Consider the following 19,785-nt stretch of genomic DNA (forward strand, 5'->3'; position numbering starts at 1 on the left):
TGATGGTCTTTTTAAGCGTCTTGGTAGAAATGAAGGAAAGAAAAAAGTTGAATACCCTACAATTAAAGCAAACTGGTATTGAATCTGTTCAGTGGGAAATGTACTAGAAAACTTTTCCATTTAATGTATTATGATTTACTTGCAGCTCATTTTTAGTACAAAATTCTATTGTATCTAGCAGTCTTCTGGCACAAAATCAATCCAAAGTAGAGTTTATTAGTGAATTATAGTTTTTTGGGAAAGTCATGTGCCTGTACATCAGGTAACCTTGGTATTGACCCTTTCTCTGGCAGTTGCATTTAATAAGCTGTTTACCATTTAGCCTGTGTGGCCCTTGGTATCTTCATCTGTAAGACTCAGGGGTTGAACTGTATGGTTTCTGAGATCCCCTTTTAGCTCTGGCATTCTGCAATTCTTTGATTATACTGGTTGAGAAGTTAAGTAATTGCAAGAGTTGACGAGGATTGAGCATCTGTTGAGCTTGTTGAGGGAATCAGAGACCTAAATTCCTTCGCTATTGCCTTCCTCTAGCTTGATGGTCCAAAACTTGAGGAAAGGGTACCAAAGAAGAAAATAGTCACTGTGGGGGAAGTGTTTTGGGCTCTCCCATGTAGACATTTTCTAGGCCATTGGTTGCATGTTTGTAAGGAAAGCAACAACTTGAGGCAGGTAAGTTTATAATCAGATAGGAAAAAAATGAGATTGTTGTTGATTTCGTTATTACCCATGTGCTGACTATAAGATGGAGACTATAATGAATTGTGTCAGTACGTTTCTGATCTTTGAAGTTTAATATTTTAAAAAGTGAACTAGAAATTTAACATATGAAGTCTTGTATTGCATTTTCTCTATATATTACCTTTGTGATAGACTTGGGAGTTAGATTGGGAAAAGATAGAAGACAAACAGAGAGATGTGCCTTATTAATGACCTGCTAAATGTCTATTCAGTCTTGTGTAACCTGTTGTACTAATGAATGTGAAAAATTAAATATTGAACATAGGAAGCTTAATTGATTTTTGTGTTAATACTTTATATATTCTAATAGAATCAGTGTTGCATTTTCTACTGATGTAAGTAAAACATATTTAATTACAGTATTAAAAGAAGTAAATAGGAGTTAATCTTCTTGGTCTATATAAAACAGGGATGAGAGATTATTTTCCTCAAGTTTAAACATCCATATTAGAGACTTAAGTTTATTGTACTAATTTCTTTTTTTGTCATTTTTAAAAATTTTTAATTAAGAATATTTTATTATTTTAGATAATGGTTTTTACAAAGGACCAAACAGAAAAGGAAATAGATGAAATTCACAGTAAATATCGTAAGTTATATGATACTTTCTTTATTTGCAAAAGACTTGACTTGCAGTTTTCCATCTTAAGTAATTTTTTAAAAATATGTTTTGCGTATTAATGTTCAGTGCAAACTTTCTTGTTAATATTATGTAAGAGACTGACTTTTGGTTGAGTGTTTACTCAGACAGTGACTTTTTTTTTTGCAAGTATGTGCCTGCTCTTTTCTTTTTTTGATGAGTTACAAATTTTGTTTTGTTTTTTTAGTTTATATTTTTATTGAAGGATAATTCCTTTGCAGAATTTTGCTGTTTTCTGTCAAACCTGAACATGAATCAGCCATAGGTATACATATACCCCCTCCCTTCTGAACCTCCCTCCCATCTCCCTCCCACCCCACCCCTCTAGGTTGATACAGAGCCCCTGTGTGAGTTTCCTGAGCCAGACAGCAAATTCCCATTGGCTATCTATTTTACATGTGGTAATGTAAGTTTCCATGTTACTCTTTCCATACATCTCACCCTCTCCTCCCCTCTCCCTGTGTCCATAAATCTATTCTCTATGTCTGTTTCTCCACTGCTGCCCTGTAAATAAATTCTTCTGAACCATTTTTCTTGATTCCATATATGTGTGTTAGAATATGATATTTATCTTTCTCTTTCTGACTCACTTCACTCTGTATTATAGGTTTTAGGTTCATCCACCTCATCAGAACTGACTCAAATGCATTCCTTTTTATGGCTGAGTAATATTCCAGTGTGTATATGTACCACAACTTCTTTATCCATTCATCTGTCAGTGGGCATCTAGGTTGCTTCCATGTTCTAGCTGTTGTAAATAGTGCTGCAATGAACAATGGGATACATGTGTCTTTTGCAATCCTGGTTTCCGCAGGGTATATGCCTACAAGTGGGATTGCTGGATCGTATGGTGATTTTATTCCTAGTTTTTAAAGGAATTTCCATACCGTCTTCCATAGTGGCTGTATCAATTTACATTCCCACCAACAGTGCAAGAGCAGTCCCTTTTCTCCACCCTCTGCAGCATTTGTTGCTTGCAGACTTTTTGATGATGGCCATTCTGACCGGTGTGAGGTGATATCTCATTGTGGTTTTGATTTGCATTTCTGTAATAATGATCAGTGTTGAGCATCTTTTCAGGTGTTTGTTAGCCATCTGTATGTCTTTGGAGAGGTGTCTGTTTAGGCCTTTTTCCCACTTTTTGATTGGATTGTTTGTTTTCCTGGTATTGAGTTGTATGAGCTGCTTGTATATTTTGGAAATTAATCCTTTGTCAGTTGTTTCATTTGCCATTATTTTCTCCCATTCTGAGGTTTATCTTTTCACCTTGCTTATAGTTTCCTTTGCTGTGCAAATGTTTTTAAGTTTAATCAGGTCCCACTTGTTTACTTTTGTTTTTATTTCCATTAATCTAGGAGGTGGGTCATAGAGGACCTTGCTTTGATTTATGTCATCGAGTGTTCTACCTATGTTTTCCTCTAAGAGTTTTATAGTTCCTGGTCTTACATTTAGGTCTTTAATTCATTTTGAATTTATCTTTGTGTGTGGTGTTAGGAAGTGTTCTAATTTCATTCTTTTACATGCAGCTGTCCAGTTTTCCTAGCACCATTTATTGAAGAGGCTGTCTTTGCCCCACTGTATATTCTTGCCTCCTTTGTCAAAGATAAGGTCCCCATAGGTGCATGGGTTTATTTCTGGGCTTTCTGTCTTGTTCCATTGGTCTGTGTTTCTGTTTTTGTGCCAGTGCCATACTGTCCTGATGACTGTAGCTTTGTAGTGTAGTCTGGAGTCAGGAAGGCTGATTCCTCCAGCTCCACTCTTCTTTCTCAAGACTGCTTTGGCTATTCTGGGTCTTTTGTGTTTCCATATGAATTGTGAATTTTTTGTTCTAGTTCTGTGAAAAATGCCATTGGTAATTTGATAGGGATATCACATTGAATCTGTAGATTGGGTTTGGTAGTATAGTCATTTTCATAATATTGATTCTTCCTACTCAGGAACATGGAATATCTCCCCATCTGTTTATGTCCTCTTTGATTTCTTTTTTAATTAGTGTCTTATAATTTTCTGTGCAGTTCTTTTGTCTCCTTAGGTGAGTTTATTCTTAGATATTTAATTCTTTTTGTTCCAATGGTGAATGGGATTGATTCCTTAATTTCTCTTTCTGATTTTTCATTGTTAGTTCATAGAAATGCAAGTTATTTCTGTGTATTGATTTTGTATTCTGCAACTTTGCTAAATTCACTGATTAGCTCTAGTAATTTTCTGATACTATCTTTAGGGTGTTCTATGTTGAGTATCATGTCATCTGCAAAACATGAGAGCTTTACTTCTTCTTTTCCTATCTGGATTCCTTTTCTTTCTCTTTCTTCTCTGACTGCTGTAGCTAGGACTTCCATGTTGAATAATAGTGGTGAAAGTGGACACCCTTGTCTTGTTCCTGATATTAGAGGAAATGCTTTCAGTTTCTCACCATTGAGAATAACTTTGCTGTAGGCTTATCATATATGGCCTTTACTATGTTGAGGTAGGTTCCTTCTATGCCCATTTTTTGAAGAGTTTTAGTCATAAATGGGTGCTAAATTTTGTCAAATGTGCCTGCTCTTTGATCTGTGACTCACATTATACTTTGAGCTCATCACTAAGCATCTTGCAAATATTAATTAGTTGCTCTCAAAGCATCTCTGTGAGAAGAAAAATGGGATTCAAATGGAAACATTCCTGACTCGCCATCCTGTCCTCAGGCCACTCAGTGACAATGTTTCTGTAAAGAATTACAGTACTTTGTAGCTTGCAAATTTGTGCCAAAAATAGTTTTCATTTTATTCATTATTACCAGCTTCCCAACTTTATCACTTCATTTTCCTTAAAGATGTTTCTATGTATCTTTCCCAGTGCGAGCACATTACTGTTTTGTCAGTTAGGTAGCTGTTTATTCTTTGGTTGTTGGGTTGGTTTCCAATTTAAATTTAATTTAAAGTGCCCGGCCAATGGTAGAGAGTTAGTATTTGCTGATTGAGTGTCCCACAAATGGAATGTCTTAGTTGTGCTGAGAGAACTTTGTTCTATTTTTTCACTTTTTAAGCTTTGAAGGGACAGATCCAACTGTCATCTGTGGGAAGGGAGGATTAAGTGCCCAGGTACCAGATATGAGCACATTACTGTTTTGTCAATTAGGTAGCTGTACCTGTGTACACGGGTACAATAGTTGGGTGGTTCGAGCCTTCCCAGAGTGGGGAAAGTTGTCTGGAGGAGTCACAGGCCAGAGGGTGAACCCCAAGAGGCACAGGTCTGTTGCTCTAATGATAAACAGGTGTGATCAATCTTCTTTGATCAGCCTTTGGGAAGCAAAGTAATTTTTCTTGATACTGGAGCTAGACAATATCAGATGATCACTGAAGCAGCAAAACTAAAGCCTGTAACAATAAGGGCATCAGAAAATTTGTACAGTACAAAAATAAGTCACTAAAGAATGGCATCTAGCAATTTATGCTACACTAAAGAAAATGTGGGTCAAATACGAACAAGAAAATATACAAATATCTATTGCCCACCATTTCAGTATCTTTAAAAAGTTTAATATTACTAAATAGGTCATGTTAAATTAATTCACTTAGCTCTAAAGTAAACCTCAGTATATACTTAAAAAAAAAATTTAAAAAACCTTTGGGGCACTTCCTAAAGCTAAAGTGCTTATTATCATTATAGTTTTAGTCAGTTTCATTTAGTATCAGAATCTAAATATGCCATTGATAGCTCTTCTTGATAGATCACATTTCTATAAGGCTTATATAAAAAAAAAATGCCTCCTCCACCACCAACCTGTCTCTATTTCCATTTCCTTGAATTAACAACTGTCAAACCTTTGGGCTTTTGTTTTAATAATTACCTTCATTTTTATAAAAGATTATTCTTTCTACTATTTCTTGGAGAACTTTTCAGTTTTCCATGTTAACAATTGATTGAAGTCCTAATTTGAAAAATGAAAGTTTAGCTCCATTTTACATTGTGATTCTTCGCCTTCCTCTCAATCTCTGAATATTGTCCTAATTTTGAATCAGGCAGCATACATACTGTGGTTATGAAGGGTAGCAGAATATGCCACTTCCCAAGAATGTGTCACTGTGGCATCTTTCTTTGAGGAGAAGGCATTTGTGAAGCAGCAGAAAGAAAACCTCTCTGCCTCCCCTCCGTTTGGCTCAGATGGTAAAAAATCCACCTGCGGTGCAGGAGACCTGAGTTCCATCCCAGGGTTGGGAAGATCGCCTAGAGGAGAGCATGGCAACCCACTCCAGTATTCTTGCCTGGAGAATCCCCATGGATGGAGGAGCCTGGGGGGACTACAGTCCATGGGGTTGCACAGAGTCAGACACAACTGAAGTGACTTAGCACAGCACAGCACAAAGGTGTCTGTCCCTCCTCCCCTCTCTGTCCCTAGAAGTAAGTTAGTTTCCTGTTGATGGAGAAGGCTTGGACTTAAATCAGCATAACAGATTTCACTCTTGGTTACTGTGTTTTTCCTTGCCATCGCCCCATATCTGGCCTCCCCCATACCTTTCTTTTCTTTTTTTTTCAAATCTAGCTGAAGATGATATTTAAGCCAGTGTTGTAAATCACCTCTGAGTGGCTTAAGAGTTTTTCTCTGGGTGTCTTCCATAAATACATGAGGTATGCATGTTAATAGGTATCTGTTTTGTTTTTCTTATACAAGTTTGTCTTTTGTTATAACGTCCCTGCTAACTACTGAGAACATTAAAGGGAAAATTATTTTTTCCGTCCTTACACTTGAAATTCTTTTCAGGAAAATGTTCTGCTTTACCTATAGTTCACCATTTCATGTGCCTAGTTTTCTATTTATCTGGTATTAATTTATCTCTAAACTTTCCATCAGAAATGTGAATCACTTTACAGTGAACCTCATAGATAGTTTATCAGCTCACTTTTATCTCAGGAGCCTCTTGCCTGAAGCAACCTGAGTTCTTTTCCAGTCCACTGTGGCTGCTGTCTCTGGGCCTCCTACATGGCTGCCCTGGAGCTGCCTGTCACCAGTCTCCTGGGTATCCTAGCCTCCCTCCTATGGCAGCTGACTTATCTTGGGATCCAAATCCACCGCTTCTTTTTTCTTCTTTCCGTGGGATACATTTTCCAGGAAACTCCCCGGGAAAGTGGGTATTGTATCTGTACATAATTGGAAATATTACTTTTACTCTTGATTTATTGTTTGGCTTAGATAAATTGCCCACATCACTATTAGTAAAAAGCAGGACTGGAAATTAAACCCACACTCTCCTGATACTCCACTTGAAGCCCTTTACCTGTGCTGTGCTTTGTATCTGAGTAAATAATTTGTGTGTTGGGGACTTCTTTTTGAAGGACTAAGCTTTAGTTTCAGGTTATAGTGCTTTTACAAAGCTTAATTTTATGAATGAGTTACTTTGGTGGTTTTGTGATGGTATGTCTTATTTTCTTTAGCCCTCTTTGGAATAGATCTGTATTCATGCCTTCCTCTTTTAGAAGAGGAGAGAAATTGAAATCATTTTGAGCCTTAGTTGCAGATCTGTAGAAAATATATTTGACATGGGGTTGAATGAAATGAGTTTATTGAGTTACTTATGGATTTCAGATTGCAAATACTTTAGATAAGTCTTCTTAGTTAAGATTGAATTGCTTCAGTAAGAGGTGGAATTTTAGCCCGACAGAAAATTACTCTAACTGCCTAACTGCCATGACAGACATATTTTGGGAATCTTCATGGTCTTTACCTTGATAAGAGATAGTTTTATATTTTGCCAAGAAAAGAGAAACTAACCTCTAATGAACACTCTGGAATTATCTCCTGAAACTTCCTGAGAGTACCAGCTTAATATTGTTAAGTAGGCAAGACATGTTAGCTTGATTTGTTCCTTTATTTTTTTTATTAGGTTGTTCATTAATTCACTAAATGTTTATTGAGCATCTGCCATGTGCCAGCTGCTGTTCTATATACTGAGTACAGAGCAGCGACAAGACCTCTTGTCATAGAGATAAGACGTCTTGTCATATTCTTATAGCAGACAGATTAAAAACAATAAATCAGCGAATAACACAATTTTAGATGGCAGATGCTATAAAGAAAATAAAACACTAATTTGATAGGAATTATGAGGCCATTTCATCAGGAAAAGGCTTTCCTTAAAGAGTTGACATTTGATGTGTGTATGTGTGCATGCTTAGTCACTCGGTCATGTCTGACTCTGCAACCCCTTGGACTGTAACCCACCGAGCTCCTCTGTCCACGGAGTTTCCAGGCAAGACTACTGGAGTGGATTGCCTTTTCCTCCTTTAGGAGATCTTCCCAGCCCTGGGATCCAACCCACGTCTCCTGCATTGGCAAGCTATAAAAAAATAAAATGGAATAATTTGATAGAAATTATGGTGACATTAGATAATGTCATCAGGAAAAGGCTTTTCTTAAGGGGTTGACCTTTGAAATGAGGTAACAATTAGAATTAAAAGGCGAATCATTACTTTAAAATAAAAGTAATGCTTCACGGAGCTGGCAGAATAGTATTCGAGGCAGAGAGGCCATCAGAGGCGGAGGCCCTGAAGCAGACACAGGGAGGGTGAGTGTGAGCAGAGTGTAAGGAGTGAAGGGGAGGGAAGAGTGGTGTATAGGGAGGTGGGGCAGACCCCAGAAGATCTTTTAGGAGTGTATTTTGGGTTTTATTCTTACTGCCATGGGAAGTCATTGGAGAGTTTAGAAAGACAAGTAATATGATTTTATCTACATTTAAAAAGATGTTGTCTGCTGAATAGAGAATAAATTGTAAGGTGGCAAGAAATAGTAAGAAAACCAATCTGATGGCTCTTCACTCAAGTAATATTTATTGATTACCAGTTACTGTATCCCAGACAATAATCTAGATATTGGGAATATAACATTCAAAAAGCAGATAATGTCTCAGCTCAAGTGGATCTTACATTATATTGGGAATAGTCAGACAGTAAACAACTGAGTAAGATGTGTCAGATTCGTGATATGTGCTATGTAGTGACTTCAGGTAGGGATAGAAAGTGATGGAGCTGCTGGTCCAGGAAGACTCCTTTAAGTAGGTGAGTGACCTGTAGGAAGTGAGGCTGTTTTAGGCGTAGGCCTGTTTCTGGCCTAGTTCAGGCCAGAGATGTGGCATTTCTAGAGTGGTTGTAGAACTAAAGTCAACAATTCAAGGTAAACTTTTGAAGTAGAGCTAGTAGTACTTGCTGATGAATTTAACATACCCCTATGACTAAAAGAGGGAATCAAGAATGACCCCTACATTTTTGGTTCAAGCAGCTGGAGAAATGATGATGCCATTTACTGAGATGGAGACCAGGGCAAGGATTGTGGATAGGGAAAGAGATTGAGAATTCCTATTTTGCTATGTTAAATTTGGTTTTCTAGTGGATATTCAAGTGGGAAAGAAAATTAGGTATGAATGGATGAATCTACCTAACTAAAAAGATGAGTGATTTAAAACTGTATACTAAAATTCCCTGGGAGGAGGGTGCTGTGGGGAATAAAGCCTAAAACTAAGCCCTGGGACACCGCACAGTTTAGAGCAACAGTTCTCTCAGTTCTCTAAGCCTTTGTACACTTTTAAAATTTGTCTAGCGCACCAAAGAACTCTTGTTTATGTGGGTTATAGTTGTCAATGTGTATCATATTACAGATGAGAGTTTAGGGGAGTTCTGCTACTGGCCAGGACAGAATAATTGGTGTACACCCCTCTCTACCCTCCCCAAAAAAACAACCACCGGTAAATGGGCAAAACACATGAAATAGTTTTCAAGATGTTAGGAACAATGATAACAAAGGATCGGAATCTCTGAGAGATGAAAAAGTGAAACAAGCACTGTAAGTTTCTAGGCTGAGAGCAGGGGTTCCCAGGCAGAGCCTGCTGGGCTCTTGAGTTACGGGGAAAGAAAGACCAGGAAAACTGAAGGAGCTGAAGTTTGCAAGATAGAGCGTGGGGAGGGGAAAGTAGCACAGAGAGCGAGCCCTGGGGATGTGCGGAAGCCTTGTGAATGCGTTCAGCACAGAATCTGTTCTCCACCAAAGATGAAATCAAATTAGAAATCAGTAACAAAGCCCTCTGTAAAGTCACCAGATAAATTGGAAGCTAAATAATATACTTCCAAATAACACATGGGTCTAAGAAAAATTAAAACCAGGAAATTTCAAAAATATTTAACTCACTTATAAACAACAGTAAATTCACTATATGTTAACATCAATCATAAGTAATGTATTTTAATCCTATATTAACGCATTTGTGTTGAATCTAGAAAAATGATAATAGATGATCTATTTGCAAAGCAGAAATAAGAGACACCACTGTAAAGACTGAATATGTGGATACCAAGAGGGATGGGAGGTGGGATGAATTGGGAGATTGGGATCGCTATTGACACTATGTATTAAGTAGGCAACTATTGAGAACCTGCTGTTTAGCACAGGGAAGTCTACTTAATGACCTGTGGTGACCTAAATGGGAAGCAAGTCCGAAAAAGAGAGAATATATATGTATTTACAGCTGATTTAGTGTATGGATAGACAAACTGACAATGTGTGGATTGACTGTGTGGATCACAACAAACTGGAAGATTCTTAAAGAGATGGGAATACCAGACCACCTTACCTGCCTCCTGAGAAACCTGTATACAGGTCAAGAAGCAACAGTTAGAACTGGACATGAAACAATGGACTGATTCAAAACTGGGAAAGGAGTACATCCAGGCTGTATACCGTCACCTTGTTTATTTAACTTATATGCAGAATACATCATGTGAAATGCCAGGCTGGATGAAGCACAAGCTAGAATCAAGATTGCTGGGAGAAATATCAACAACCTCAGATATGCAGATGATACCACTCTAATGGCAGAAAGTGAAGAAGAACTGAAGAGCCTCTTGATGAAAGGGAAAGAGCTTGAGAGTGAAAAAGCTGGCTTAAAACTCAACATTCAGAAAACTAAGATCATGGCATCTGGTCCCATTACTTCATGGCAAATAGATGGGGAAAATGTGGAAACAGTGTCAGATTTCATTTTCTTGGGCTCCAAAATCAATGCGGACACTGACTACAGCCATAAAATTAAAAGATGCTTGCTCCTTGGAGAAAAGCTATAACAAACACCAGTTCAGTCACTCAGTCGTGTTCGACTGTGACCCCATGAATTGCAGCACGCCAGGCTTCCCTGTCCATTGCCAACTCCCGGAGCTTATTCAAACTCACGTCTATTGAGTCGGTGATGCCATCTAACCATCTTGTTCTCTGTCGTCCCCCTCTCCTCCTGCCTTCAGTCTTTTCCAGCATCAAGGTCTTTTCAAATGAGTCAGCTCTTCTCATCAGGTGGCCAAAGTATTGGAGTTTCAGCTGCAGCATCAGTCCTTCCAATGAACATTCAGGACTGATTTCCTTTAAGATGGATTGGTTGGATCTCCTTGCTGTCCAAGGGACTCTCAAGAGTCTTCTCCAACACCACAGTTCAAAAGCATCAATTCTTTGGTGCTCAGCTTTCTTTATAGTCCAACTCTCACATCCATACATGACTCCTGGAAAAACCATAGCATTGACTAGATGGACCTTTGTCAGCAAAGTAATGTCTCTGCTTTTTAATATGCTGTCTAGGTTAGTCATAACTTTCCTTCTGAGGAGCAAGTGGCTTTTAATTTCATGGCTGTAGTCACCATCTGCAGTGATTTTGGAGCCCCCCAAAATAAAGTTTCAGCCACTGTTTCCATTGTTTCCCCATCTATTTGCCAGGAAGTGATGGGACTGGATGCCATGATCTTAGTTTTCTGAATGTTGAGCTTTAGGCCAACTTTTTCACTCTCCTCTTTCACTTTCGTCAAGAGGCTCTTTAGTTCTTCACTTCCTACCATTAGAGTGGTATCATCTGCATATCTGAGGTTATTGATATTTCTTCCAGCAGTCTTGATTCCAGCTTGTGCTTCATCCAGCCCAACATTTCTCATGATAACAAACATAGACAGCATATTAAAAAGCAGAACCATCACTTTGCAGACAAAGGTCCTTATAGTCAAAACTATGGTTTTTCCAGTAGTCTTGTATGGTTGTGAGAGCTGGAAGGCTCTCTGAAGCTCTTCCTCTCTCTGAAGAAGGCTGAGCACCAAAGAATTGACGCTTTTGAACTGTGGTTTTGGAGAAGACTCTTGAGAGTCCCCTGGACTGCAAGGAGATCAAACCAGGAAATCCTAAAGGAAATCAACCCTGAATATTCTTTGTAAGGACTGAAGCCGAAGCTCCAATACTTTGGCCACCTGGTGCAAACAGCTGACTCACTGGAAAAGACCTTGATGTTGGGAAAGAGTGAAGGCAGGAGGAGAAGGGGAAGACAGAGGATGAGATAGTTGGATGGCATCACTGACTGAATGGATTTGAGTTTGAACAAACTCAGGGGGATAGTGATGGATAGAGAAGCCTGGCATGCTGCAGTTCATGGGGTCACAAAGAGTCAGACACAACTTAGCAACGAAAGCTGATTCACTTTTCTGTACAGCAGAACCTAACACATTGCAAAGCAACTATAGTCAAATAAAAATTTTTTTTAAAAGTCATAACATATTTTGGTAAGAAAAAAAAAAAACAACTTTCCCAATACACAAAAATCAAAGTAAATGGAGATTTCTACTCCTAGCCCAGATGGAATAACAGACTGTACTTACTTTCCCCCCTTAGAAGCTAGAAAACCAGATGAAATCTATAAACTAATGAATTTTCAGATATGGGAAAAAAAGGTAGCACAGGACTGTTATCCCCGAGAGAAAGAGAACAAATAAAATGATGAGCTCTACAGCTCCAGCAACTGGCAGGCAGTTTTATGGCCTCGGGTAGAGGGAACCCAAAATAATCTTGTGGTATCACTGAATACGTGCAACAGAAATCAAAGTTGTGGGGGCCAGGGTGACAGGACAGAGTCCCAGAAAGGAGGGACCCACAGAGAGAACAGAGCTCTAAAGATCTATAGAAAAATCCAGGCAAGTCTTTGGCTACCTAGCCTTCTAGCCTTGAATGAGAGGAAACTGCCCAAAGACCAGAGAAAAACTTGGAAAGGTTAGCTCCAGAATAATTTCTGGAGTTCATGCAGGACAGGAAACAGCTTGAATTCACCACCAGGTACAGTTGAAAAAACTTCTTAGTATGTAAGGCATTAGGCAGAAGCCTCAGAAAGGTATTACTGCTTTATTAGTAAAGCTTAACTACCTTAAGGCCAGACAATACATAGTTTAGGCTTTGCAGGCTACATATGGTCTCTGTCAAATGTTCTTGTTTGTTTATAATTCTTTCTAAAATATGAATACCAGTCTTAGCTTGAGGACCATACAAAAATTGTCCTTGGGTTGCATTTGACCCTCGGACTCTTATTTGCCGATCCCTGCTCCAGGCTACTTGCTGCTTTGATTTTCCTTAGTGAAAAGATTTTTTTTCATAGATTGTTTTTTAGCCCAGTTTTAGGTTCACAGCAAAATTGAGTGGAAAATATTGATAGTTCTGTGTTTCTCTTGATCTGACACATGCACAGGCTCTCCTACTCTGACCACTCCAGGCCAGAGTGGTACATTTGTTATAACTGGTGCACCTACATTGACACCCACTCAGAATCCACAGTTTACCCAGAGTTCACTCTTGGTATTATATATTCTGTGGGTTTTGACAAGCATCCAGTGCTGTATTTCTACTGTTGTGGTACACAGGAATAGTTTCATTGCCCTAGAAATCCTGTGTGCTCCACATCTTTATTCCTAACCCCTGGCAACCACTTATCTTATTCCTGTCTTCATAGTTCTGTCTTTTCCCGAATGTCATACAGTTGGATTCAAATAGTATATCTTCTTTTCATTCTTTTCCTTAGTAATGCATTTAAGCTTCCTCTAAGTTTTTTCATGGATTTATAGCTCATTGTTTTTTGGGAGCTGAATAATCTATTTTCTGGATGTACCAAAGTTCAATGACCAGTTCCCTTACTGAAGTACAAGTAACTTTATGGCAGTGCATTTGGGAACATATACATGAAATGGACAAGTTTCATGAATGACACAAATTACTAAACCTTAGTCAAGGAAAAGTAGATAAGCATGAATATTCCTTCATCTGGGAACTAAATTGGATTTGCATCCCCAAGAAGAAAATTCCAGGTCCAAATGGCTTCAGTGGTGAATTTTATGAATTTTAAGGAAGGAAATAATACTAATTTTACAAAAATTCTTCTAAAAAATTGAAAAGGAAGGAATACTTCCTACCTTAAAGTTCTGACCAGTATTCTTCATGAACATAGATGCAAAAATTCTTAACAGTGTTTGGTAAATCAATTCCAGCATTACATAAAAAGATAATGCATCATAACCAAGTTATAAAACCAAGGGATTTATTCTAAGAATGCAAGACTAGTTTAATGTTACGAAATTAATCAACATAATTCAGTGCATTAATAGACTGAACAAGAAAACACTGTATAATGTTAAGTAGATGCAGATAAGCATTAGCAAAATTGAACACTCAGTAATTAAAAGAACTCTTAATAAACAAGAATTTCTTTAATCCTCTGTGCGTTGTTCAGTCACTAAGTCGTGTCTGACTCTGCGACTCCCTGGACTGTAGCCCGCCAGGTTCCTCTGTCCTCGGTTAACTCCTGGAGTTTGCACGAATTCATGTCCTTTGAGTCAGTGATGTTATCTAACCATCTCATCCTCTGCTGCCCCTTCAGTCTTTCCCAGCATCAGGATCTTTTCTTGTGAGTCTGCTCTTGGCATCAGGTGGCCAAAGTATTGGAACTTCAGCTTCAGCATCGGTTCTTCCAGTGAATACTCAGGGTTGATTTTCTTTAGGATTGACTGGTTTGCTCTCCTTGCAGTCCAGGGGACTCTGAAGAGTCCAGAATTCGAAAGCACCAATTCAGGTTAGGAGATCTGAAAAACCTACAACTAATGTCATATTTAATGGTGAAATAGTGACTGCTTCTTTTCTGACTGGAAACAAGGTAGAGATGTCTGTTCTTACCGTTGTACTGTGGATTCAGCATAGTTACTGTGGATTCTTGCCAGTGTGATAAGGCAAGAAACAGAATACTCAGATTAAAAGGAAGAAATAAGACTTTATTCACAGTAAACATGATCACCTTTCACAAATGGTATGAATTATAAAAGAAAATAAAAAAAGTAATAAATTCTTTCTCATTAAAATAAAAACTTTTACTCTTCAGAAGACAGATATGAAAATGAAAAAGCAAGTAACAGATTATGAGGAACTATTGTAAAATTTGTATTTGACAAAGTGCTAGAATCTATACTTTATCAAGAACTCTTACAATTCAATAATATGTCCTAGGTGGTATTTTTTACTTTTTATTTGGCCATACTGTACGGCTTTTGGTATCTTAGTTCACCGACCAGGGGTCAAACCTAAATCTTCAGCAGTGAGAACAGAGTCCTAGCCACTGGATTGCCAGGGAATCCCCAGTATTTTTTTAAAGGGCAAATATTTCAACAGATTCCTCAGAGAAGAAAATACTCATATACCAAATAACTACGTAGAAATATATCATTTGTCTTGTTAGTCATTAGTCACGAATCTTTGGAAAAATAGAAATTAAAATAACAGTAAAATAATACTACATGCTTATTTTAATGACATGAAAGAAAGAACAATACCAAGTGTTGACCAGGATGTAGAGCACATGGACCTCTTATACATTTCTGGTGAGAATGCAGAAAGATACAGTCGCTTAAGTAAGCAGTTTAGTAGTTTATTATAAATTGACACATGCACCTACTTACTCCTAGCTATTTACCCAACAGAAGTGAAAGCATATAGCCACACCTAGATTTTTAGAATCAGATTTATCAAGATGTAGTTTACAAAAAATAAAGTTCATTAGTTATAAGTAAATAATTGATGAGTGTTACAAATAAATGTTACAGCAGGTTATTCATATTATCATAAACTGAAAACAGTCTCAATATCCATAAACACATTGCAATACATTCAAAAAAGAATTAACCCCTGACATTTGAAACAACAGGATGAATCTCAGAAACATTATACTAACAGAAAAGCCAAACTGAAAAGGTAGCACCCTGTATAATTCCACTTGTGTACCCTTCTAGAAAGGACAAAAGTATAGTAACAGAAAGCAGATTGGTATTGCCCGGGGCTACAGGTGGAGAAAGGCGGGGACTGACTACAAAGGAAGTCTGTGGATAATTTAAATCTTCGGTTTCATGGTTGTGTTGATAGATAACACAACTATACATTCTTTTAAAATGCATCAGATTGTCCACTTAAAAATTTTTTTTTATAAAATATTTCTTAGTAAGGCTGATCTTAAAAACTTAGTGAGAAGAATAATACTCCTTTCTATTTTTGCAAATTTCTTTAATGTCTTGCTTAGTAGAGACATCTTGACTCTTACATTAATTTCTGCATTTAAAGTGTTGTCATGTGTTGTTTTAGTTAAAATATATGAAAAGTATCCAGTTTGTGAGACAGGTAATTGATTTCATGACTCATGTTTCACAACACACTGTGGCAAGAGTGGTTTCATAGGAGAGGAGACATCAGAAGCACTTAAGAGTTAATTGAGACCAAATTTGAGGTGAGGAAGTGGAGCTATGAAGGCAGACAACTCTTAGGGCAAGTTTCACTGTGTCAGTAAGAGAGGGAAATGAAGTCAAAGCTGGAGGTGGGTGCTGGGTCCAGGGACGGTTTTGTTTGTTGATGGTTCAGTTGGTAAAGAATCCGCCTGCAATGCAGGAGACCCTGGTTCGATCCCTGGGTTGGGAGGATCCCCTGGAGAAGGGATAGGCTACCCACTCCAGTGTTCTGGCCTGGAGAATTCCATGGACTATAGAGTCCATGGGGTCTCAAAGAGTCAGACACAGCTGAGCGACTTTCACTTTCACTTTAAAGTTGAAAGATACTTAACCCAATGGTTATCTGATGTGTTTTTACTGCAACTCACAGTGAAAAATTTATTTTATATTACTATTAACTGTATGCACACATATTACTGAAATAAATTTTGCAAAACAGTTTTTAATCTTTCCATGTTTTTTAAAAGTTATATTCAGATATTTTTAAATGATGTTCGTGTGTACCCTCCTTGAGCTTGACTGTCTCCAACATTAGAAAAAATTGTTTTCCGTCATTTTTTCTCAGAATTTCTTTAGTGACTTTGAAAAAATAAAAGTAGTGAGATAATTGACTTCCAAAGACAATTGGTTATGCTTATCCAAACTATGACTGATCTTACTTTTTTTTTAAAATGGGGACAAATTACAGAATTCCTGTGTGTTCCCTGCCTCCACACATGCATAACCTCTGCAAATACCAACATTCCCACACTTGAGTAGTGCATTTGTTACAGCTGTTGAACCTACATTGACACTCATAATCACACGCAGTCTAGTTTACTTCCAGGTTCTCTCTTGGTGTTGTACATCCTATGGGTTTTGACAAATTTGTGTTATGTATCTACCAATACAATATCATGCAGAGTGTTTTCACTGCCCCAGAAGTCCTCTGTGCTCCATCTGCTCATCTCGCTTCCCCACCCCCAGCCCCAGGCACTGATCTTTTCACTGTCTCCATAGTTTTGCCTTTTTGTGCATGTCCTGTATGCAGCTGGAATCATATAGTGTGTAGCCTTTTCAGATTGCCGTCTTTCGCTAATGTGCATGCCTGGTCAGTCTTTTCAGTCATGTCCAGCTCTTTGCAGCTGCGAGGACTGTTGCCTGCCAGTCTCTAACCATGGGGCTCTCCAGGCAGGAACACTGGAGTGGGCTGCTGTGCCCTCCTCCAGGGGACCTTTCACACCCAGGGGTACAACCCACGTCTCTTACATCTCCTGCTTTGGCTGGCAGATGCTTCACCACTGGTGCCGCCTGGGACGCCCCTTGTGTCACTTAGTTCTATTCGTTTAAGGCTCTTCTGTCTTTTCATGCTGTGATAGCGCATTTCTTTTTAGAACTGGTTGGCACTCCACTTTCTGGATAGACCACAGTTTGATTATCCTTTAACCTACTGAAGGACATCATGGTTGTTTTTTCTTTCCATTTTAATGCACTCTGGCACTTTTCATCCTATTCCTTTAAAATTGCTGATCTGGACCTACTAAGTTTATTCACAACCCACACTCTCACTTTCAAAAGCACAGTCCCATCCCAAGCTTATTTGTGTGCACTGGGAAAGATTCAAAAGAGAGGAGAAGTTGGTGATATAGGAAAGGATAATTGCATGTATTATATCCTCGAGAAGTCCTTAATGGAATTCAGAGCATAAATTAGAGCTTGGTCCTTAAATGCAGCAAGGACAGCCTTTGCATGCTCACTGCGAGGGAAGATAGATCACGTGTGCACAGATGAAGCAGTAGTAGTTGTAAGATGTCAGAGTTCCTGTTAGAACTCATCTGTATTTTCAGAGTGATGTGAGCCCAGCTGAGAAGGAAGTGCTGCAGTTTTGGCGAAAGTGTGAAGTTGACATTTTGGAGAATTGTAAAAGTTTACTGGAGAAAGGTAGAAAAGTTGTATGATAGTGCTGAGTGCTCATTTTGAGACTTATGATCATAAATTTAAAGCGAGGCTAGTCAGTTCACAGTTGAATGAATAATCCCATAGTGAGTGTTAGCTTTTACTATTCTGTTCTTAATCCATGTTTCATTGCATGACTGTCATAGCTAGTTGGTGAAAAAAAGACATGAGATTTTATTTTGGGAGACCCTGACTTCAAACTCTCTGTGATATAAAGTAGATGAGTATGTATCTCAGTGGTGTCACTGTACTGGCTTGACTGTCCCACTCTTGGATCCTGATTTTGGTATACGCCTGGCTTCATGGGCAGACCCAGAGATATTCTGGTTGTAAAATATGCTCTAAAAAGAGCAGTGAAGGTGGTCAGGGCATGAAGGACTTGACTTGGCACTGGAGAATATTATATTTCCACTTGGCATGGCAGAAAGGTATGATTCAAGGACTAAAAATCTTGAAGAATATGACTTGGTTGCATGTGAGCTTATTCATCTACTCCTACCACTATCTGATCCACTTAAAACTTCTAAGAGGTAAATTCAGGGCATTGAATTTAAACTCTGAAGTTTTCCTTGCCAAATGGCAGTACTCCTAAAATGAGGTGGAGAAATGAGTAGGAACAATTTTATCAGTCATAATCTCTTGGCATTGTTCATTTTTTGAGCAGGAGTTGTTGGAGTTCTTGGGCCAAAGCTGGAGTGGTGGTTGCCATTTACTTTTGTTTCTAGTCTAGCTGTAGGGGTAATTAGATTTAAAAAGAAAATCTCTTTTTTAAACCTGGGATTTTATTCCTTCAGAAGACAAAGTTGTTAAGCCTTCTTAACTGTTACGAGATTACATTAGGAAGTTTCTTGAGAAATTCTTAAATCCATAATCTGTAAGTAAACAGTGGGGGAGACTTGTTAACAGAGCTGAATAGATTATGTGGACCCCATAGTGCTGTTACCCTTGCCTAATCACAGGATCTCACCTCTTTCTAAAGAGCTCAGTTTTCCTAATAATCTTTATGGGCAACTTATATGTTCCTGAAATTTTAGCCAGTCTCTTATTTAAAACCTACCAGACACTTTACAGCCCAACACATTAGTTTTACTGGGAGTTTGCATACACATACCATACACGTAAATATGTTGGAATTAGGAACAGTCTCTCCCTAATGTCCAAGGAACAGTCACATGTATAGATTGGGGAATACTGAAATGAGTGTGCAAATAGAGGCAAAACTAGCTTCTTCCACAGTAGGGGAGGGAAGTCAGTCAAACCTTCACCAGACAGGATTCTACTTGTCTATAGACAAGAATTATTTTTCATTGCCATTAGTTATTTACAATTTACAGAGCTGTAACATAGCTCATAGGCAGGGGATGACTGGAAATCTAGAAGGGTAGGTTTAGAAAATGCATCATTTTTCAACTGAAGCCCAAATTTACCCCTAAATGCAGTTATTCATGATACTTCACTATAGAGAAAATGGTGGTTATTGGATGAAAACAGTTTAAAAACTTTTAACCATTTGCAGTATGACTCTAAAATTGTATAGAATTTACAACATCATTTTAGACCATGACTTAAGTGTTTAAGGTTGCTTCTGTTTAAGTGGAGAAGGAAATAGCAACCCACTCCAGTATTCTTGCCTGGAGAATCCTCTGGACAGAGGATTCTGGTGGGCTGCTGTCCATGGGGTCACACAGAGTCAGACGTGACTGAAGCGACTTGGCATGCACTCATGCCGTGGAGAAGGAAATGGCAACCCACTCCAATATTCTTGCTTGGAGAATCCCAGGGACAGGGGAGCCTGGTAGGCTGCCATCTGTGGGGTTGCACGGAGTCTGGCACGACTGAAGTGATTTAGCAGCAGCAGCAGTGTTTAAGTGCAGCCTCAGCTGTTTGAACCTTGGTTCAGA

General features: G+C 38.4%; 1 protein-coding gene across 3 annotated transcripts in view; it reads left to right on the top strand.

The window, feature by feature from the left end:
* The window catches only part of RAD18 (RAD18 E3 ubiquitin protein ligase), a 104,687-nt gene that overhangs the window by 39,434 nt on the left and 45,468 nt on the right, over positions 1-19,785 (top strand). For all 3 annotated transcript variants that reach the window (XM_070455607.1, XM_070455606.1, XM_070455608.1), the window contains one exon: positions 1,267-1,327. In XM_070455607.1, coding sequence (XP_070311708.1) covers positions 1,267-1,327 — 61 coding nt within the window. The remainder of the gene's footprint in view (positions 1-1,266; positions 1,328-19,785) is intronic.

The sequence above is a fragment of the Odocoileus virginianus genome, chromosome 26, assembly GCF_023699985.2.
Source record: "Odocoileus virginianus isolate 20LAN1187 ecotype Illinois chromosome 26, Ovbor_1.2, whole genome shotgun sequence".
NCBI classification, from domain to species: domain Eukaryota; kingdom Metazoa; phylum Chordata; class Mammalia; order Artiodactyla; family Cervidae; genus Odocoileus; species Odocoileus virginianus.